Raw genomic sequence first — 24,012 nt, forward strand, 5'->3', positions numbered from 1 at the left:
CCTTACATTTATATACAAAGCAAATATATCGGGACGTGAAAAACAAAATTTCATCTAGGTTTTAAACTGAAATAGTGAATGCTTTACCAGCAGGTGGCCAGTACACTGACTTTCAAAGTGACCATCCGGGACTTGCTTTGTCTCGAACTACCTATTGAAGGACGGAATGGTGGGTTAACACTAAGTTATACTATCTATAGATAGCATCGTACAGGGCATGCACGAAGGGGGCCCTATCTACACTAACCCCTAATCTACCAGTCAAGTGCAGTCAGCATTGGGTCTACTGGGGGTGCTGAAAAGACTGGGGCCACAGAGTGTGCCAACCCTAAACTAGCTGGGTTGCTGTAACAACCATCCTGACTGTGCAGTCAGGCCCTAGCACCGAACCTACTCCATGCACGCTCGGCAGGGGGCTACGCGGAGAGCAGACGCACAATGGAGCCACCATGAGACAAAAGCTCATCCCATCGGACCCTCGGAAAGTCAGTGTACTAAAGTCCAGGTGGAAGGGTTTAGAGTGACACAACATCAAATCCAGAGTGTGCCAGGGTTCCTGCGTCTGAAAGAAATGAGTCATGCATAAGCATCAGTAATCACATTTCTCTCGGATGTAGATTGGATTAACAACAGCAAGTAAGTGTGGTTTTCTGCCGCTTTGGGCAATTTTCCAACGACGGGCCTCATAAGTAGGCGTGGGGCATAGTATTTAAGTGAGGACTCGAACAATGGTACTGAACATGACGTGCCAACACTTGAACAACTAGGCTACACAACCACTCCGTTTACATCCAGAAAGCAGTATCAACTTTTGCCATCTATACCTAAATGGCTGTGACTATGCTTGTTGTAAGAGGCGACTAACGGGATCGGGTGGTCAGACTCGCTGACCTCTTGGTTGAAACATGTCATCGGTTCCCATTTGCGCAGATCGATCCTCGTGTTGTTGATCACTGGATTGTCTTGTCCAGACTCGATTATTTACAGACCGTCACCTTATAGCTGAATATTGCTGAGTGCGGCGTAAATCTTAACTCACTCATTCCTAAATGGCTGTGTACTAGGAGAGAATTAGTGTGCACTATATATGAAACAAATATTTTCTTCCAAAATGAGTTGAAAACACCTGCCTGTCTGGTCCTCTGTCACCCTTCGGAAGAATCCATGGTCCACGTCTATCCATAGAATATCTTCTTGGCAGTCGTCCTGCCTCTGGGGGACTTCAGGGTCCATTTCCGCCCCCAGGACGATGGCATCCACGTTCCTAATAGTAACGATAACGAATAGGTTAATGTTTCACATCACTGATACTTACTACATAGATAATACATTTTAAAAGCATATGCTTTTTGGTCAGGAAAACGCTGTAACCTGAAACACAAGTTGTAACTTGCTCATGACGTCATTGTCCACAAGAATATATTGTATGTTGTTTTCAAAAGATAGTTTGGAGAACTTGCCTTCCTGGTAGTCTGGCGGCTTTGTGGTCGTTGTCCTGCCGCCAGAAGAGACCTTGATCCACTTCTGTCCACGGAATATCTTCTTGGCAGTCGTCCTGCCTCTGGGGGACTTCAGGGTCCGATTCCGCCCCCAGGTAGATGGCATCCCTGCTCATAACAGTACAGAGAATATAGTTTACATCGCTGGCACTTACTGTGTGCATAAATGCAACTTATATGCCTACACGTAAAATCTCAAACATGAAACTCAAGTTGTTATTTTGCAGTAGACGTCATGATAAACAAGGATGCATGGCATGTTATGGTTTATTCAAAAGATTGTTTGAAAGGAACAGTTGCATGCGTAAGCAACGGTTCTACTTAAAAAGGCAAAGAACACTTTACATAATTTATGCTTCTCACACAGATTATGATTGCATGAGTGTCCTTTTACACCGCTTTCAGCAATATACTAGCTATATCACGGTGAGAAACAACAAATAGATGCTTCACACATCATTCAGATATGGGAAATCGAAATAGGGTTGTTTGGAGCGTCATGAGCGAACGCTTTAACCATTCGGTTATTCGACGATACCCTTACGTTTAAATACAAAGCAAATATGTCGGGACGTGAAAAACAAAATTTCATCTAAGTTTTAAACTGAAATAGTGAATGCTTTACCAGCAGGTGGCCAGTACACTGACTTTCAAAGTGACCATCCGGGACTTGCTTTGTCTCGAACTACCTATTGAAGGACGGAATGGTGGGTTAACACTAAGTTATACTATCTATAGACAGCATCGTACAGGGCATGCACGAAGGGGGCCCTATCTACACTAACCCCTAATCTACCAGTCAAGTGCAGTCAGCATTGGGTCTACTGGGGGTGCTGAAAAGACTGGGGCCACAGAGTGTGCCAACCCTAAACTAGCTGGGTTGCTGTAACAACCATCCTGACTGTACAGTCAGGCCCTAGCACCGAACCTACTCCATGTACGCTCGGCAGGGGGCTACGCGGAGAGCAGACGCACAATGGAGCCACCATGAGACAAAAGCTCATCCCATCGGACCCTTGGAAAGTCAGTGTACTAAAGTCCAGGTGGAAGGGTTTAGAGTGACACAACACCAAATCCAGAGTGTGCCAGGGTTCCTGCGTCTGAAAGAAATGAGTCATGCATAAGCATCAGTAATCACATTTCTCGCGTTTGTAGATTGGATTAACAACAGCGAGTAAGTGTGGTTTTCTGCCGCTTTGGGCAATATTCCAACGACGGGCCTCATAAGTAGGCGTGGGGCATAGTATTTAAGTGAGGACTCGAACAATGGTACTGAACATGACGTGCCAACACTTGAACAACTAGGCTACACAACCACTCCGTTTACATGCAGAAACCAGTATCAACATTTCCCATCTATACCTAAATGGCTGTGTACTATGAAAGAATGAGTGTGCACTATATATTAAACAGATATCCATGAAGATGCATATTTTCTTCCAAATAGATATGGAAACACCTGCCTGTCTGGTCCTCTGTCGTCCTACCTCTACAGGATTTCAAGACTTTCTGTCCCCACGACGAATATTTCACGTCACTATAGGTGGGTGCTCAAACTCCAAGCGGGCTTCAGTCGCTCGCTTCGGGTCGCTCGCTTACGCAACCTAATCCCAGTCGCTGAACCCGAAACAAAGGATTAGAGCTATTGAATGCACCTCAATCAATCACAAGTGTTTGCACAGAGGCATGTTTTCTTATTTAGCGTGAGCCAAGTAAGACCTGGTAATATTCATTATTGAAACAAAACGAAACAAAATTTTCTTTCATTAATTACAGATTTATTTATGTAAGACAATATAGCTAAAACATAATCAACGGCTAATACAATACAGGTATAACCCATTGTAAATTTAAAATTACAAGTTAAACCCAAAGTGACATAGGTGTATGGAACATTCAATGTAAATGAATTAAAACAAACTGTCGTCCGTGGGTGGGATGTTGTAAATTGTATTGTGCTTATCACTGCTCATCGCTTTCGTGACTCACTCGTGTTATTCTGGGATTACAGTCCGTTTGCCGTGAAAGCGTACCGATGAATGTTTCTTTAAACAAAAACGTAAATCGAATAAAATGAAATTACGATGGCAAATTTCTTATAATTTTATACCTTGCCAATTGAACATTTAATTCTCAGAATTTTATTCAACTTAAGATGAAAGTTGTTAAACAAACGATCATAATTTCAAATCACTTTCTTTGTTTGTATTACAAGGGGTTTGGGGTGCGCATTAAATACAACGTCGAGAAGTTGGGTTGGTCTAAGTTAACGCTCATCACGTACCGCGCGTGCACTTGTTTCACTGTTCTAACTGCTGCGCTTACCTCCTTGCAATACAAACCAGTAATAAAGATTTGAATCTACAATCGTTTGTTAAACAACTTTTATCCTAAGTTGAAAAAAATTCTAAGACTTAAATTTTCAGTTGCAAGATAAAATGACGTGGATTCGAAATATTAATTTCACTATGTCTGGTTTACGTTTTGTTTGAAGTAAAAAAATCATCTCAACATCGTACACCACAATACATGTAAATGAGACACCACCATTACATTCACCAATGCATGGCGCACCACCACCGGGATACATGAGTACACCACAACATCCACCAATGCATAGGGAACAACGACCGGCATAAATAAGCCACCACCATTACATCTACCAATGCATGAGGCACCACCATCACAACCAGTAGTGCATGGCGCACCACCACCTGCATTACATGGGACACCAAAAACATCCACCAATGCATGGCGCACCACCACCGGCACACATGAGTACACCACAACATCCACCAATGCGTGGGGAACCGTCACCAGCATACATGAGCACACAACAACATCGACCGATGCATCGTGTACCGACACCGGCATGCATAAGCCACCACCATCACATCCACCATTGCATGGCACATCGACACAGGCATGGGGCACCACCACCGGTATACATGAGTGCATCACAACATCCACAAATGCATGGGGCACCACCACCGGCATACATGAGCCACCACCATCACATCCACCAATACATGGCGCACCGCCACCATTATACATGAGTACACCACAACATTAACCAATGCAGGGGGCTCCACCACAGTCATCCATCAGCCACCACCATCACATCCACAAATGCATGGCGCACCGCCAACTGTATACATGAGTAGAACACAACATCCACCAATGTGTGGCGCCCCGCCACCGGCATACATGAGTACACCACAACATCCACCAATGCATGGGACAGCACTACCTTCATACATGAGCCACCACCATCACATCCACCAATGCATGGCACACCACCACTGACATACATGAGTACACCACAACATCCACCAATGCATCGTGTACCGCCACCTGCATACATGAGCACACCATACATCCACCAAAGCATGGTGCACCACCACCGACATACATGAGCCACCACAACATCCACCAATGCATGGCGCACCACCACCGGCATACATGAATGCACAACAACATCAACCAATGGGTCCTCCATCGCCACAGGCATACGTGAATACACCACAACTTCCACCAATGCATGGGGCAGCACCACAGGTATACATAAGCCACAACCATCACATCCACCAATGCATGGTGCACCGCCACCAGCATGCATGAGTATACCACAACATCCACCAATGCACCGTGCACTGCTACCAGCATGGGTGAGTACACCACAACATCCACCAATGCATCGTGCACTGCCACCAGCACACATGAGCACACCACAACATCCACCAATGCATGGGACACCAGCAACCTCATACATGAGACACCACCATCACATACACCAGTGCATGGCACACCGCCACCGGCATACATGAGTACACCACAACATTCACCAATGCATGGGACACCACCACCCTTGTACATGAGACACCACCATCACATCCACAAATGCATAGCACACCGCCACTGGCACACATGAGTACACCGCAACATCCACCAATGCATGTCCCATCACCACCGGCATACAGGAGAACACCACAACATTCACCAGTGAATCGTGCACCGCCACAGGTATACATAACCCACAACCATCACATCGACCAATCCTTCTGACACCGCCACCGACATACATGGCTACACCACAAGATCCACCAATGCATGGGGCACCACCACCGGCATACATGAGACACCACCATCACACCCACAAATGCATAGCACACCGCCACTGGCATACATGAGTACACCGCAACATCCACCAATGCATGGGGCATCACCACCGGTATACATGAGACACCACCATCACACCCACAAATGCATAGCACACCGCCACTGGCATACATGAGTACACCACAACATTCACCAATGAATCGTGCACCGCCACCGGGATACATGAATACACCAAAACATCCACCAATGCAAGGGGCACCACAAACCTCATACATGAGACACCACCATCACATCCACCAATGCATCTGACACCGCCACCGACATACATGACTACACCACAACATCCACCAATGCATGGCGCAGAGCCAATGGCAAATACGTGAGCACACCATCACATCAACCAATGCATGGCACACCGCCACCGACATACGGGAGTACACCACAACATCCACCAATGCATGGCCCACCACCACCGGCATACATGAGTACACCACAACATCAACCAATGGATTGTCAACCGCCACCAGCATACATGAGCACACCACAACATCCACCAATGCATGGGGCACCACCAACCTCATACATGAGACACCACCATCACATCCACGAATGCATCTGACACCGTCACCGACATACATGACTACAGCACAACATCCACCAATGCATGGCACACCGCCACCGGCATACATGAGTAGACAAGAACATCCACCATTCCATCGTGTACAACCACTGGCATACATGAGTACACCACAACATCCACCAATGCATCGTGTACCACCACCAGCATACATGAGTACACCACAACATCCACCAATGCTTTGGGCACCCACTACAGGCATACATAAGCCACCACCATCACATCCACCAATGCATGGCGCACCGCCGCTGGCATACATGAGTACATGACAACATCCACTAATGCATGGGGCACCACCACCTTCATACATGAGCACACAACAACATCTACCAATGCATGGTTCACAACCACCGGCATACATGAACCACTACCATCACATCCACCAATGCATGGCGCAAAGCCACTGGCATACATGAGTACACCATTACATCCACCAATGGATGGCACACCGCCACCAATATGCAGGAGTACACCACAACATCCACCAATGCATGGGGCACCACCACCTTCATACATGAGTACACCAGAACATTCACCAATGCATGGGACACCACCACAGTCATACATATATATGAGACAACACCATCATATCCACCAATGCATGGGACACTGCCACCGACATACATGACTACACCACAACGTCCACCAATGCATGGTGCACCGCCGCTGGCATACATGAGTACCTAACAACATCCACCAATGTATGGTGCACCACCACCGACATACGTGAGTACACCACAACATCCACCAATGCATTGGGCACCACCACCCTCATACATGAGACACCACCATCACATACACCAGTGCATGGCAACCCACCACCGGCATACATGAATACACCACAACATCCACCAATGCATGGGACACCACCACCCTTATACATGAGACACCACCATCACATCCACCAATGCATGGGGCACCACCAACGGTATACATGAGTACACCACAACATCCACCAATGCATGGGGCACCACCACCTTCATACATGAGTACACCAGAACATTCACCAATACATGGGACACCACCACAGTCATACATATATATGAGACAACACCATCATATCCACCAATGCATGGGACACTGCCACCGACATACATGACTACACCACAACGTCCACCAATGCATGGTGCACCGCCGCTGGCATACATGAGTACCTAACAACATCCACCAATGTATGGTGCACCACCACCGACATACGTGAGTACACCACAACATCCACCAATGCATGGGGCACCACCACCCTCATACATGAGACACCACCATCACATACACCAGTGCATGGCACACCGCCACTGACACACATGAGTACACCGGAACATCCACCAATGCATGTCTCATCACCACCGGCATACAGGAGAACACCACTACATTCACCAGTGAATCGTGCACCGCCACCGGCATACATGAGTACACCACAACATCCACCAATGGATCGTCCCCCGCCACCGGTATACATGAATACATCCACCAATGCATGGGGCACCACCACAGGTATACATAACCCACAACCATCACATTCATCATTGCATGGGACAATGCCACCGACATACATGAGTACACCACAACATCCACCAATGCATGGGGCACCACCACCGGCATATATATACATGAGACACCACCATCACATCCACCAATGTATGACGCACCGCCACTGGCATACATGAGCACACCACAACGTCCACAAATGTATGGCGCACCACGACCACCGGTATATATGACTACACCACAACATCCACCAATGCATGGGGCACCACCACCGGCATACATGAGTACACCACAACATCCACCAATGCATGGGGCGATTGTGGGCAGAAGACAATGAAATAAATGGAACGATGGTGCATATGATCCATAACATGATTTATTCATACACGTAGATCTTACAGACTGCAATGCTCTGTTTGCGCTGATGAAATATGGCCTTGACTTGATACGAAACGGATGTTTGATTTCATGCTCAGCTATGTTATTAAGTGCGTACTCTCTTCCATACTGTCTTCTCCTACTTTTAACCAAAATATGTTAATTACGTCAAAATATTTCTCGGATACGTTTTTTTTATACAGTCTTATTGTTACGTTGAAAAATGGAGACAAGGAATATTATTGTATTGTGCTTTCGTTGATTTGTCCAAAGGCGTATCGAACTGGATTCTGAATAAAGCGTTTTCGTTGCCGGGAGAAATATGTATGGTAACATCAAATAATGTGTTGTTATGAATAAGATAAATGCAGTTACTGTCTATGCCTGTTGCGGATTCGTCAAGGAGAAAATCACTCTCCTCCTCTCATCGCCATTGTAAAACAACTCGCTGAAGAACATTCTTCGTCTGTCAGTGAACGTTGTAATAAATGACATAGCATGTCAAAATATTTGTTGGGAAAAATAAGAGACATGTTGAAGCAGTTTCTAAAGCTTTTGGTTTCTTTGAATGCAAAATGTGTCTAGGATGAGGATCTGAAGACAATGTTATCTAGCATTGTCATCTTGTAGTTGAAAATTTCAGCCGATAATTCTAGCAAATTGAACAAACACGGAACGCAAACGTTGACCTTCATCAAGATATCGTTGTCTTGTCAGGTGTGCGTTCACCGTGACCAATTTAGTTAAAACAATTGTGACACTACTACACCTCGCCATTTGCATTACAGATCACGGTCAAGAATTGTACCGCTTCATCCCGCTTGCCGTTACTTATCCAACATAGTTTTCTGCGATCTGTGAATCCGAAGCAAATTAAAACCCAGAATCGAAGCGTAGATTAACACGCCTCATTGGCCGTACCCAGCGTTGCTTCGACCATCTTTGCCAACTATTGTGGGCTGTGAGGATCAAACACGTAAAGGTCCGGGTTAGAATAGGCCTTCAGCAACCCACGCTTGGCATAAAAGGCGACTATGCTTATCGTAAGAGACGACGAACGGGATCGGGTGGTCAGGTTCGCTGACTTGGTTGACACATGTCATAGGTTCCGAATTGCGCTGATCGGTGATCATGCTCTTGATCACTGGACTGTCTGCTCCAGACTCGATTATTTGCAGACCGCCGGCCATATAACTGGAATATTGCTGAGTGCTGCGTAAAACTAAACTCACACATTCACTGTGAGGATCAAATCCTTTGCAGGACGACCTTGCCTTGAAGCGAACTGCCTAAGGCTGGTTTTTAATGGTGGACGATTACGTTTGGAATGTTGGATTGATAGCAACGGCATTATGTAATAAAATTTAATGCAATCTTTCTCTCAACAATCGCGAATGTTCATTTCATCTAACCTCATCACAGGTTTTGTGTTGAGATAAAAGTGTCGTTGGTATCCTTTTCATATATATATATATATATATATATATATATATATATATATATATATATATATATATATATATATATATATATATATATATATACACACACACACACACACACACACACACACACACACATATATATATATATATATATATGGGGCGGTGGGGTAGCCTAGTGGTTAAAGCGTCCGCTCGTCACGCCGAAGACCCGGGTTCGATTCCCCACATGGTTACAATGTGTGAGGCCCATTTTCTGGTGTCCCCCGCCGTGATATCGCCGGAATATTGCTAGAAGCGGCGTAAAACCAAACTCACTCACTATATATATATATATATAAAGAAAGTGATGAGAATACCGAGCGTACAGTTATACATAGTATAGAAGTAGGTTTCGAAATAATAAGAGAGGGGGAAGGGAGAGAGAGAGACACATTTATGTCAACACAAATATATATCTATATACTCTAAATGTTAATGTAGAAAGATCTGGCCTCCTATTGATGGATTTAAATAGTGACGTTTCTTCACACTGTACGTGCATTTTTATCGATTATACTTTAACTGATTACTCTTAGAACGGGAATCATGTTTGTCATTTCAACAGACATGTTTTATGAAACAGTTTGAATGACCCAATCTGTCGGGAAAAGAGAGTTCTGCGCAAAATATTATGCACACTATTTTCTTAAGTAATGTCCATATATAGTCTTTCCTAACTTTTCGTAAGAACTCAATGACTGACGGTAACGTTTTCTTATGGGAGCACTCATCTTTCAGGGCGGTGTCGTTTCGCCAGTATATACCAACCGCACTTGCGTGGACACCCCTATACAAACAATCCCATATGAAGGAGACCTCGCCCCACCTGTTCTATAAATACACACAGCCTTTGACAGCTTATACCACCGGTTCTACAACACTTGTTCAACTGTGCATGACCGGATCGGCTGCATACCTGAGACAACAGACCAGAGCGGACACGGCACGGGCCGGCAGGGACATTCGGATTTCGTGTTAACAACAGCAGAACCATGAGGGAGCGAGGATGTAGTAAAGTAGAAGTATGTCTTACTACTGCCAATATTATTGGAGTTATAGCTATAGTCATGATAGCTGCTGTCATCGGCACTGACAGATGGGTGATGTGGACTGTGGACAGGACTAAACTAACTTCAGCCCAGCGAGCCGATACTTCCAGTGCACGTTTTTCCCACACCCGACATCGTGGAATGTTCCGAGAGTGTTATCCTGGCAACGACACTTCATGTGAGTAACACAGTTAGTCGAACATTCCTTTCACAGATGACCAGACAAAATGGTGGCCGTGCCACAACCACAGGTAGTCATTCGTACTGGCCGCCATTTTGAATGACATAGATGTATTCACAACCATTAACTAGTTTACTATACTTCGTGTGGTCACCTGCGTTAATGTCGCTGAAGCAAGAACACAAATGAGATGGTTCTCTCCACTGGCTACCAGAGTTACTTTACACATTTATGACGGCCGGTTTGTCATGACTTTGTCCCACGATGCTTCGTATTGTATGATGCCCGATTTTAGGGTTACTCAATGGAAGACAATTGTAGATGGAGAAAATGTAGATGTTCGACCAGTACTGGAGACTTCTGGAGAACACATAAGGCACGTGGAAGATAAAACTTACACAATGTACTACATTAAACATGGTGAAAATATCAATCCTAATTCCTTGGATATTCAAACAATCAATACATCTTAAATGCTGGTGAATAGTGAGAACAAACACGCCCAGTGAGTAAGTCAAAAGCATGAAATCTACTTCCACTTAAGCACAGATTTCCTTTTAACATGGCAAGTGTTTTGTCGCTTATATTTACACCAGAAGCGCAATATTCCCGCTTTTCATATCGCAACATTTCATACTTGCTTTGGTCTCCTCTTGAGCATTATTTCAAGACGAAGAAAAAGACACAAACAGAAAACATTAAACCCGGCTCGCTTTTTGTACTTACATATTCGGTGGACAAAAAGAGAAGTAATGAGTTCTTTTTGATCACCATTAAAAGTACGAGCAAGTCTGAAGTGCACATAGCATTTCTGTTGTTGTTGAAAGCACTGTCAATTTTAAACAATTTATGTATATTAACGGCAATGAGCAGACATGTAAATTCAGTAGGAGCTTGTTTATGAGCTTGCACTGTGCTGAGTTCTGCTTCACTGAATACTGTTTAGGCACGCCCTATGATATATAGGTCACTGCAGAAGGTAGCGCTACTGACATGTTATACACGTTTCAGTCCTTATTTTACATTTACACAGTACATGACTGAATCGTGCACAAAGTAAATATTGTGTACTATTCTCTATTGTGTTACACACACATCTACATACACATACACAAACACTCACAACACACTGAGTTACATTGGTTCTGTGAGACACTCAGGTTGCAACTTGAGAACACCACTTCATCTGACTCACATATATAATCACGATAGTAACGCCCTTGTTTTTAAAGGAGTGGCTACTTCATCGGCGTCTTTCTTGTCCAAATACGAATTAGCATGTTCTGTTATAATGTATTTGTGTGTTAACAGGGATGTAACATTTACATCAGTGCAATACATGAATAAACGACCTGGGCTGCCTCTAAAGGCAGTTGTTGCAGATTTAAAGGAAAATAGTGTAGAAACAATAGTTTATATCGTTCCGCCACGGGTCAGGGATTACCACGTCACTTTGTTTCCCGAGGCAGTAAACGTAGCCTAAAGGAATCCAGCGATGATTGTGCAATGTCTGTTGAGGTCTATGAAATATGATCTGAACAGACCGGAGGATAAAGGAGCCATGTTGACATGCATGGGCGTCTACAGGCAAACACTTGAACAGCTTGATAAAAGTAAATAAACATATCGTCCACTTCATAAACCCCAGTCTGTAATCTAACTCCATAATCTTGGGTAAGAAACTGGTACTGGTATAACCCATTTTATAACTCAGAATTCGCGGTTCTGTTCACTGACAAAACATTGCAACCGAACAAGACAATAACGCTGACACTGTTTAATAGTATGAACGCAATAGGAGTTTTAAATGCTGCCATTATTTTGAACTTATTTTAAGAATGAACCAATAATGCTCACAATGTATTTCAATAAAGTTGCACTTGTATCTTTATTGCTAGTAAGACCACAGACAAACATATTTTATATTTTTCACAATTATCCATAAACAATGAGAGACAATGGGACATTCGTGGGACCGAGTGGTTCATTCATCACAACAAACAAGAGTAAATGTCTGGGAACATGGTAAATGATAAGATCTATTCTTTTTGTGAGAATGAACCAGAATCGTCGATGCATATTTATTTTGAATTCCTTTTTGCGAAAAAAACCCTTGTGTCTGGGCGAAAATGTCTTGGAAATCCAAAATATCAACGAAATGTGTGGTATATAAAGGTTTGATATATGGGTTTCAAGAGGTATATTGCAAGCAGAACATTATGACTTATTAATACTCTCTGTGTTCATACATATTCTTTGATGTAAGTATATCCACTAATATGACTGCAGAACTTAGATAAGTGTCCAACAACAAATACGGTCATCTGTCTAGCTTCGTCCTGTTGAGCGTCGGCAGAGTAGAAGCCACGTGATGGTTGTATTGTCAGGCTCTGATGATGTATACTGTATGGTGATCTTTGTTTCTGGACTCCTAAACGTAGGCCCGGGGCCCTTCAAATGATTCAAATAAAAAGGGAAGACGTTATTACCTACAACCTCGCTTTAAGCCATTATTAACATTTGGCAAAATGACCGAGGGGCAAACACAGTGTCCGTTCTTAAGATAGGTATGAAACAGTATAATTGTCACCATTTATAGCATTTGATTTTGTTTGGGGTATGGCGTTTACGGCGATGAATACAGTACTCATTACTTTGATGGTGACCGAATGAGGTAGTTTCGTATGGCTGAGGGCCACTACTGCAACTAGATTATGAGAAAACGACTGCGTAGCATGTCTATCAACAAAAGATCCCAATAAGCGCTTAATAAGCTGAAACCGATTGACACAAAGTATGTAGAGTTTAGAAGTGTTAGATCATGTTGCTTGGACAAATCTTCAACCCAAATTGTTACCAAACGATGCGAATGGGACACCTCTATTCTGATCAGAACATGACGCTGCTCTCGCATGCCAAACAGGAAAACCACCAGACTCTCGGTTTCTTCGGCTGTTGCTAGTAAAATTTTTTCTTTATTGAATCCATTTGTGAAAATTATCTTCAGTATCAAACAGTCGCTATGCTTCCGAAATATCAATGACTGCATAATTGTTTTCAGTCGAAAACATCTGATATTTTTTTGGAATATCACTTGATGGCGAAGAAATGTGATTTTACTTTTCGTTGATTTTCTCTGAAATTTAGCTCACAGATACACACTATGCTCACTAGGGCCAGTGACTATTGGGTAACGTATTATGCTTATGTACGAGTCACTGCACCCTCTTCCACCGAATTCAAATAGTTCAATATAATTAACCCAACATTATTTAAGGTGAGCGGGCTATCTAAACTCATCGGATTTTCTTTGGTTTGCATTCATTTGTATATATATTTAATTCCTTTTTCTATAATTGGAGTGTCCACCGATCCCCATCTACTGCAAAGATGTCTTTTATTGACACTTCTTTCAGCGGCCAAAGACGTCAATGAAATGTAGGAAATAGCCGCACTGCCAGAGTTCGGTCAGGCATGAAATTCTTGACCGTTTGTCTCAAAAGCGGACCGATGATTTGCAATCAAACTCGAAAAGAAACGAACATATAATACTCAATGAAACGCTGATCATAATCAAAACATCAGACCAACTCTGTGATTTATTTTCAGAAGTTATGTCCCCAGAATTTAAAAAAATGTTGTTTGACAAACTATCATTAAAATATTTACACAGTTCACTACTTGTTAAGAGGGGAATGCAAAGAGAGGAATAACCAGGCGTACACGGAAAACATGCACAGGTGTCACCAAAGTTATTGCTTCATTTACTTGTGCTTTGCAATCTCCATGCTGACTGTGCGTCTGTGTGTCGTCTGCATCAAAGCAAACACCACAAAACATGCTACTATATTTGTTTTGCATAAAATATGGCATAACATCAAACAATTTACAGTTACTTTTTCCAGCAGTATTTTATGTAAGCCCGAGGCCAAACACCTTCCAGCATGACTCTCTGTCATATTTGGGATTGGGATTTCTGAGTAAAGTAGAAGTTCCAGTCTGTTTACGAGGATTTCACCCCCACACTGTAAATATCCCGTCTCATGGCCAGCACACACACTCTGACAAGTGAAAACTGGCACGGTAGTGGTTAGGGAACACACCACAAATCATGACATTACCTTTTTGTATTAGAACTTGCACAGCGTCAACTAATGCACAGTTACTTTATTCCAATATTATTAGTATTTAGTCACCGCTTTGAGAGCGAAACATCATGCCGGAAAACACACGTAAAATCTCCAAATTATCGCCCATTTTGGATAAAATATACCCTTCAAAAGGTAGGGGAACTGTACTTTCAATGTACGATTGTCGAAATTGGGAGATATATGGGATTGAATCAATGTTGATACAATTATAGTGGATGTTTTGAGACTGCATCACCACATGGATTTCATTCAAAGCAAAGCTGTTCGTTTAGTTATCTCCCTCGTTAGGTAAATGGAGTATGACATGAAAATTTCAGGTTTACAATTTTCAGTCAGTAGTGTGTGATTTGACCCTGAAAACACCGTCCATGCACAGATGCAAGAAAATTATCTGAATAAATGGTCTACGGTGATTTATCGACCTGCTTGAAGACGTCAAATTCATAATGACACTCCATTCACGTGTGGTAGACTCCATGAACGTGTTTCCCATGCATTGTTGTGTGCGTGTGGTGATAACGTGAAATGATGCTGCATACGCAAGATTAATGTCATTGTAACGTTACTCGATGGGGTTTCTTTCTATCAGATTTCAGGTTCTTTTCTTAAGTATATATACACGTGTTGGCTGGGGTCCTATCTACTAAAGTTGGTTGGTATGTTGTTTGAACCAACGCTATGCCAGCTACATGGAGACGATCTCAGGGGGTGAAATATTGTTCAAACCTCCTCTGGATGCACGTCCATTAAACTTTCAAAATCCCTATGATCAAATATTAGTATCTCTCGACCACAATTAACAATTTGGTTTCTTTAGCAAATAATTTGTATCAATTATAAACAACAATTGCACTTTATTTCATCAAGGTACCCATTTCAAAATATTTCAGTAGTATAGAACTACTGCACCAGGGCAAAGTTTAATGTGGAAACTGTCTTGACCAACCGGATAATTCCACCCTCACCCCCTCACCCCCCACCCGAACATTTGTTAATATTCGACTCTGGCAATTGGAAAACGATGACAAACGGCAACCAAGTCAGCGGGCCAGAATAACGGGACAGACCAATTCTAACCCGGGGCATATGTAAAGACTCAAGAATGGTTTCAAATGTGTACTTAAGGGACTTTCGAGGCTGATTTAATGTACTAGTGCGAACATGAAACCATGCTTTATGATTTAAAGACAGATAAACTTCAAACAGAGTTCAATAATGTATCGTTGTAAGTATGGTGTTTCAAATGGTGGGCTTTAAGTAATGCATCTGGAATTTGTAATGGATTACTTTAAATAACTTCTCCGCATGCAATACCAAATTATTATTCTCTAAGTTAAGTATTGTGAGTATATCACCAAAGGTCCGAGCTTACGCGCTTCATAAGGGTAATTCGTAATGCGCTGATATTTCAGAAAATGTATCCTTAGCTCACTGATATTATATATTGTTGAAACGTAAGATAATAAGTCATTTAGTATGTCTTGTGTTGTACTGCTCCTATGTATCGTTCTCTGTTTAGTTTTAGACACGTCAAATGATGTCATTGACAAGAACTGCTTCCAGCTGAAATTCGTTGATAACATCGATGGGTCAAGCGCCGAGTACCAGCTCATGATTGGTAAGTTATCCACCTCTTCTGTGCTACCAGTTGAAGTGCGTGTTTGCGTCTTCATCATTTGCGCATTGATGCATCATCTGATTGCCTTTAAAAGGTAATGACCCACTACACACGGGTGCACTCACGTATGTACGCACACGTCCCAGTAAATGTAGCAAATGTTCCTCGGCGTATGCATGTTTGGTCATTATACTCGCCAAATGCGCTTCTGTGCGTGGCGATGGAGCAATACACTGTAACTTTTAATTAAGCACTGGGCAGGAAAGTAAGCCAAATGTCAGTGTACATTCTCACTTGACATTTGAATATCCAAGATAGAATTTATGCAGTTAGGAAAAAAATATTGAAGGCTTTGTAATGAACTTTCTGGGAATAAAACTTTTTCTAATTTCGCTAAAGTATTGGCAGTTAAAAAGGTAGTGATACGCAACCCCTATTACGTTCAAGGAGCACAATGTACATATTCTATAATCATAATCGATATTGAAGCATGGTTTAACAGTTTAAAATGTAACAAACTGAATAGATCTTTTTCAGATAAGTAATGTAAATAATAATCAATATCAGTGTTGTTTTTTACGACCTTGCAGAATCTATCGTTTGATGATGCTTCAGTATCTGAATGCCATTTTTGTATGACAAGGTCTGCAAGGCTATTCTTGACTTTACATTTAATCTAATCATTGGTTAATCCATACATCATTATTTCCCGTCTTTATTATCATGTCTCTCATACATGATAGCCTTTTGTTATTTGAGGTATTATTAGATAAAAAATGTAGCAGCATGTTTGCCAGATGAGCGGATTGCCGTGATTAGTCTCGCCCGTCCTGTCTCTGCATAAGTCATATACAAGGATGTACTTTCCTTTACTCTGGGTAATTTCCTTAGAAATGTTAAAAGGATATTTTCCGTAATGCTTAAGTTTTCAATCCCCCCGTATTTCACACCCATAAATCAAAATTAGAACAAGTGCAACAAATAATGTTAACTGGCAGGTAACATTAACATTTTGTGAATATGTACTTGATATTGTAAATCTATATGAATATTCTCTTTTTGTTCCATTAAACATGAAAACATTAGATTTGTCGATATGAATATATCAAGTATTATCTGTAGTTACCCCACTGGGTAGTCATGTCCTCTAAATGTAATGGCGCAACCGGAGAAACTAGACAAACCGTTATGAGGAAGACTGTAAATACCAAACAGAAGCAAAGTGTTAGACAGACGAGGGAAGTGAATGTTTCGTCTAAAATCTGACATTGTAGACAGTCTTTTATCATTATTTGTGTGCCCACAAGAAGGAAACGTATGGGGAAGACATAACGGATAGCTGTCGTACTTCTGGGATCAAATGAAACATTTTACAAAAAGTAAATGCATTTGTGTGAGCTGTGTTTTAACTACGTAAGCATCCATTGTAAAGCCTGTAATGTTTTATTTGATGACATGTTTGTTTGATGACACTATTATCAGAAAAAAAGCTTTTTGTTCTCAAGAAACCACTTAATCGTAAATAATTGTCATGAATATAAATATACAGATTATTGTTCTTTCACGGTTCGGTGTATTATTTTTTTTGTTTTACGGTTCGTGGTGCTTACTGAGAAATGACAGCTGCCATCAATAACAGACTTTTTTAAAGACATTAACCGTTGTACTCTGAAAAGTGTATGCAGGTAGGAACTAACGAAGAGTACGAGTTTGTATTTAGCTGGTCAGTGACGACGTATCTGCCTAATATTATCACAGTAACCCTCACGTGAATAAATGTTCAGATCGTGTCACAGAAATAGTATTGTACAAGTTTTATAAGAGAAGCTCTTATATATAATAATTAAGACATGTTCATGTGTATGCTTAAGGTGCCGTTTCGCAATTTCGCAACTTTGCTTTCCAGAGCTACGGGACCTTGGAAAAACGTTCCAAGATTTGTCTATATAACAGCACCAGTTTCAGTTCTCAGTTTCAAACAAACGAACCGGCAATGATGTCGTGCAACATGTACTAAACACTTTAACAAACCTTTCCGAAGATTGTATGTATGTATGTATGTATGTATGTATGTATGTATGTATGTATGTATGTATGTATGTATGTGTCTGTGTGTGTGTGTCTGTATGTATGTATGTATGTATGTATGCATGTATGCATGCATGCATGTATACATGTATGCATGTATGTAAAAACTGCCTTGCCACCTTTCAACAGTGTGGAGGCAGTGTTTGTATGCTATATAAAACAAATGACTTAAAACTATGTTTAAAGCAATTTGCCATGATATAAATACCCACAAAGGGTTTACGCATGGAGCCAGTCATATAGAGCACACAGTAATATCATGTTTGTAAAGCGATGGGTTCAGTATCATCATTATTTCTGAATATGATTCTCGTTTCAGGATTATACACGTCCTTCATGGCCTTATTCGTGGTGGCAGAGGTCGTATTTGTAGTAGCATACATCCTGGGATTGTGCCTCTGTGTCAGGAGATTACATTCTCAGGCTTGTTATGCCTCCATATTCTGCTTTATAGCCGGTACGTATGTCACAATAACGTAGTATCACTGTCAGTAGATGCTCACTAAAGAATCTGTGGGGGAATGAGTCCATACTTCATGCTGCCTCTATATATATATTCCAGCAATATCAAGGCGGGGCACATCAGAAATGAGCTTCGAGTATCTGTACTCGATCCTGTAGCAAATAATTATCACCATGTGAGAATATGATAGTCTCCATGTGATAACGTGATTTTCCCCACGTCACTACGTGCTTGTCTCTGTGTGTGAGACATGATTGTCTCTGTGTGAGACATGATTGTCTCTGTGTGGTGACATATCAGTCTGTGTGCGATACGATATTGTATATGTGTGGTGAGATGACTGTGTGTGATACATGATTGTCTCCGTGTGGTGACGTCATTCTCTACGTGATACATGATTGTCTCTGTCAGTATCTCTGGTATGATTGTCTGTGTATAAGGTTATTTCAGTGACATCGTGAAAAATAGAATCTGTCATATCATTACAAGCAAAACATCAAAGAACCAGACAGAGCCATGCTTCAAAGCAACAGTTCCATACGTTTTGACAATTGCCAGAGTTGCATAGTTTGTGAGACTACGTGACAAGGAGGACTATCAGTTTGTTTTGTTAAATGCAAATACTGGTGATGCTCCGTGGGCAGTTGTGAGTGAAAACGTGAGTTTGAATTATTTCCAACAAATATAGTGTTTTCCTTTTCTTCCTTTCAGCTTTCATCCTTGCTCTCGGCATGGCCCTGTTCCACGCGTCCATATATGTGCAGAGGGAACAAGTGAGAGACGTGCTGACAGACCGACAGAGATATTATCAAATGTGGCCAAATGTAAGTATATACGTATGATGCATCATGTACATCCGGTTTTCTAACTTACAGTTTAAAGCCTCTGTATTTGTGGGATGTGTCATCCGCATCTTTTATTTCAAGGGTTGTAGGAACCTAATCTTTTAGTTCCTATTTGTCAGTGTTGTGTTATCATTTCAGGAGCTGAAGTTAGCGACGGTGCGTGAATTCAAGGAATCTTACATCGTCGCTTGGGTTGGATTAATCCTTGCTGCAATTACTGCTATTTGCTATGGTTTGGCTGCAAAATTTCTTGCTGACAACAAACACAGACGTCGTCCATATTCCGAGAAGGCGTTTCGTGAGCCATACTTCTATGACAATCCTCAGTATGCTCTGGACCCCTACCAACCCAAGGTTATTCCAGTGGAATACCCAACCTATGCCGCTCGCCCACAATACTATGAAGGAGCAAGACCCATCATATATTCTGCTGATGGCTATGGAGAGAATATGCCAGGCTACAGGATACGGGAGCTGTCTTAATAGGCACAATACACACAGACCATGGATCTATCCACAAGACAAATTCAGAATTGCAATATAAACGAGATCATGCCAGTTATGTATTCCGTTCTATCAGATCTGTAGTTTGTTTTACGAGCTTAAACAGCCATCTCAAATGGGACTGACTGGCAATGTAGCATGTCGCAATAGGAAGTTTTATGGCAGGTCTTGTTGTACTTCCCGTGTTGGAATCCATGTGCTCACCTTCTGTCTGTTGAGATGGCGAATGGGAGATCCGACCTTCAGCTGGATACTCATTCAAACACGATGTTAACTCATTCCGTTATATTCTTACCACATTTTATTTAAGAACATCTCGTTTGTAGTAATACTCCCAACCGTTACCTATGCTTTGAATTTGTATGTTTTTTTTACAAAATGAAAAGCGGTCTCTTAAATTTAACGTCACAGAAACAGACATGTCCATTGGGTGCACTCTGTATATTTTATATTGTGATGTACATATTTTGATACAATTTCTTACAACCTCACGGGATGTCCTGTTTGCTTTTGTAAAAATGAAATGCCGTTTTATTATGATATTACTCCGCTACAGTTACATATGAAGAACATAATCAAATTCTGTAGCATTAACTTTATTTTTCTGGATTTCAATGGTCTTATCTGTTTTACCACCATAGGATTTTGTACAGTGAAACATTCTGTTCTTACCAGCATTCTTAACGCATATTTAACCTGAAGTTCAACAGCTGTCGCATGTTATTTTCCCTAGAAAGAACCTACGACCAATTTCAGAAACTTCATGTTTGACATGCCATACCCTATGTAACCAGCGAATGAACTTGGTGTTATGTCAGTTATAGTGTAATGGAAGATGGCACGAAACACTAGAATGGTCGGTAGAATTCGGCGATAAAAATACTTTACAATCAGCTTTGATAACTGTGTAAATATGGCATGAGCTATTACGTTTACTTCAGAAAATACTGGTGTTATATTACAGAGACAGTAGTAACACCAACCTTGATTGCATTGAAGAATATTTTCAAACTACACATGCATGATCAAACATGACTCCAGTTTCTCAGTTGAACGTAAACTACTATATAACCAAAAGCAAGGTTGCTACAAATTATCCCTGGGATTATATAAATGACATCAAACCAGAATATACCAGAATATACTCTGATATTAGTAACACTGGATATCAGTGAGATTGCTTCGTAAGATGACTTCTTAAATTTCCTGTTGTTTCATATTAGGGATGATAGGGTAATTCTGTTTTAATGAAATGTAAACACCATTTAGCTGGACGTAACTGTAATGGAAAATGGACAGTATCAGCTGTGATGTTTTGTGTTTGGAGATAAAATAGCTCAGAAATACAATAGAGTACATCGGCCAAATACAAGTATTCAGATAGTTGGAAATATTACTATGATCATGCACATTTCCCAAAATATGGAGAGAGATGCTTGCAACAAAATGGTATCTAATCATGCATCAACTATGTTATCAATATATTTTCTAACAAATATATAGGTAAAGTATTATTCCATTCATTTAAAACATAACTATTTCTGATGTGTATATATCGATTAATAATAAACAGTTATTAATCATTCAAGTCTTTTGTTCAGATATTTCTGTGGCACTAAATAAATTCGCGTTGCATTTGGAAACTTTTATGCGCTTTGAACGCCTTCAGGGATATTCAGCAGCAAGTTATGAACATGCAGTCACACGGAATGTATTGTTTGGGCTTTCCACGAAATCAGGATGTATTTGGACGCATTCTAACCACCGGTTTTGCGTCAAGAATCATCGCTATTCGACATTCAATGCTCTTCGAGAAAACGGCGTTAGAGAGCGCCTGTTTTTCACAGCATGTCTTGGTCAGCTCTCAGATCCACGGACTGTTTACAGCAGATACGTAATTGAACGATCATATGCCAACCTCAGCATGGGTGTCCCACTTCTTTTCCCCTGTATATTTGATTTGACATATGATTGCAGGTTAACAAAGCCTTAAAGTGCGAAATAAATATACATAGGATACATTAGGTTCTCTCTCCAGCGTTATATATAGTATCTAATGTTTTTAAATCAGACTCACATCCAGAGACATTTTAGAAGTGCAGGAATCCATGCAAATATGAAAATCACAAAACATATGAAACAAAAACAAAAACCAACAACGTTAAGAATTCGTTATGATTTATTTGGATACACGCATACATCTCTTGTGAACATTACTGACAGCAAAATTGACAGAACTTACTTCTACTAAGGATGGGTCAAATCCCTTGGGTGATACATAAAAATAACGAGGTAGATCTAATGAGACAGAATGTAAAAACCATATATCTGTGTAAGCCATCAACATTACACCAGGTTTTCAATTCAAGATCTAATACTTCCCGTTGCACTGAATGGGAAATAAACCTTTCGCCCAAGACTGCTGAGCAAGGAAAACGTATGATCAATACTAAGTACAGCCCTTCTTAGGTTTTGTCTAGTGTTATCATACCCCGATGGTTTAAATAGGCATTGTCCATATTTTCTCGCAAAACTGGAAAGGCCACATTTCGAAGAGATTGCCTGAAGAAATTATATACACCGACGTTCTACAACCACTTCCCTTGTTGATCGTACAGCAAATCCAAACTTAGATTAGGATAAATATCAAATATTGAACACGATAGGAGCAACTTACACCTGCCACCCATTCGACAGACTGAGGCAGTCCCCTGTTAAGATGGCACATAGTGACTGCAGTAGATAACGCCTGCCATCGTGAGTGAGTGAGTGAGTTAAAATTAGCGATGTGACCAGTTTTATTCGTTACAAGGCCACTTTTTCATTGGCCAAACTGATTGTCTCGAAAAGCGATCATTGGCACTACGCATGCACTTGACACAGTATATTGGTCGTACATTCCAGGAACACTTGCAATATCAAATAAACTCTCAGGACAAAATAATTTAAGAATAACATGATAAAAAGTAATAACAGGTTTGAGTGTTTTGTGAAACTAAATATCCCGTGTGGCTAATATACCCTATTCTACCATGACTCAAGAAAATACTGGAGCCTGATTAGTGGTTTGGAACAATCAGACGGCATCAATTCTGGCTTGACGTTCATCTGAGTTTAGGCCGTTTCACTGCGCAGTAACAAGCCTTATTGTGAGAACTACTTCCGCTTGACCACAATGATGGCGGATCATAACAACAACAACAGTAACATTAACAACTCCGTGGAGTTAGGATTACAAAAACAAGCACTTAGGTATTACATTATTCCATTGAATAACAGTTGTTTTCTTTAGACAGAATATCTTTTATGTTGAAATGTTTAAAATATACGAACGGCACCAACCACTCCGTTCACTTACGAGTTCAACTCGCCTCTCGTCGCGGGCCGGATTACGCCGTGTCTTCCGCAGAGCGAGGAAGTTCGATTTTGAATGGGTCATGGTAGAATGGAGATATACCTACTGAAACCAAACGAATTTCGTCGCCATCAATTCTGTACAACATGTCTCTGA

At 41.4% G+C, this 24,012-nt stretch overlaps 1 protein-coding gene across 1 annotated transcript; it reads left to right on the forward strand.

Moving 5' to 3' along the window:
• Nucleotides 1-10,481: 10,481 nt before the first annotated feature.
• LOC137283725 (transmembrane protein 114-like) lies at nucleotides 10,482-22,086 on the forward strand. The gene is made up of 5 exons (XM_067815392.1): nucleotides 10,482-10,829; nucleotides 16,503-16,601; nucleotides 19,009-19,146; nucleotides 19,864-19,976; nucleotides 20,136-22,086. The coding sequence occupies exons 1-5, from the start codon at nucleotides 10,595-10,597 to the stop codon at nucleotides 20,478-20,480; spliced, it is 930 nt and encodes a 309-aa protein (XP_067671493.1). The 5' UTR covers nucleotides 10,482-10,594; the 3' UTR covers nucleotides 20,481-22,086.
• Nucleotides 22,087-24,012: the final 1,926 nt, after the last annotated feature.

This window comes from Haliotis asinina, chromosome 5, assembly GCF_037392515.1.
Source record: "Haliotis asinina isolate JCU_RB_2024 chromosome 5, JCU_Hal_asi_v2, whole genome shotgun sequence".
Taxonomy (NCBI): Eukaryota; Metazoa; Mollusca; class Gastropoda; order Lepetellida; family Haliotidae; genus Haliotis; species Haliotis asinina.

Coding starts and splice junctions, on each gene's coding strand:
- LOC137283725 (XM_067815392.1), top strand. CDS start 10,595: ATGAGGGAGCGAGGATGTAGTAAAGTAGAAGTATGTCTTACTACTGCC. Junction 10,830..16,502: donor TCCTGGCAACGACACTTCAT/GTGAGTAACACA, acceptor TTCTCTGTTTAG/TTTTAGACACGTCAAATGAT. Junction 19,977..20,135: donor ATTATCAAATGTGGCCAAAT/GTAAGTATATAC, acceptor TTATCATTTCAG/GAGCTGAAGTTAGCGACGGT.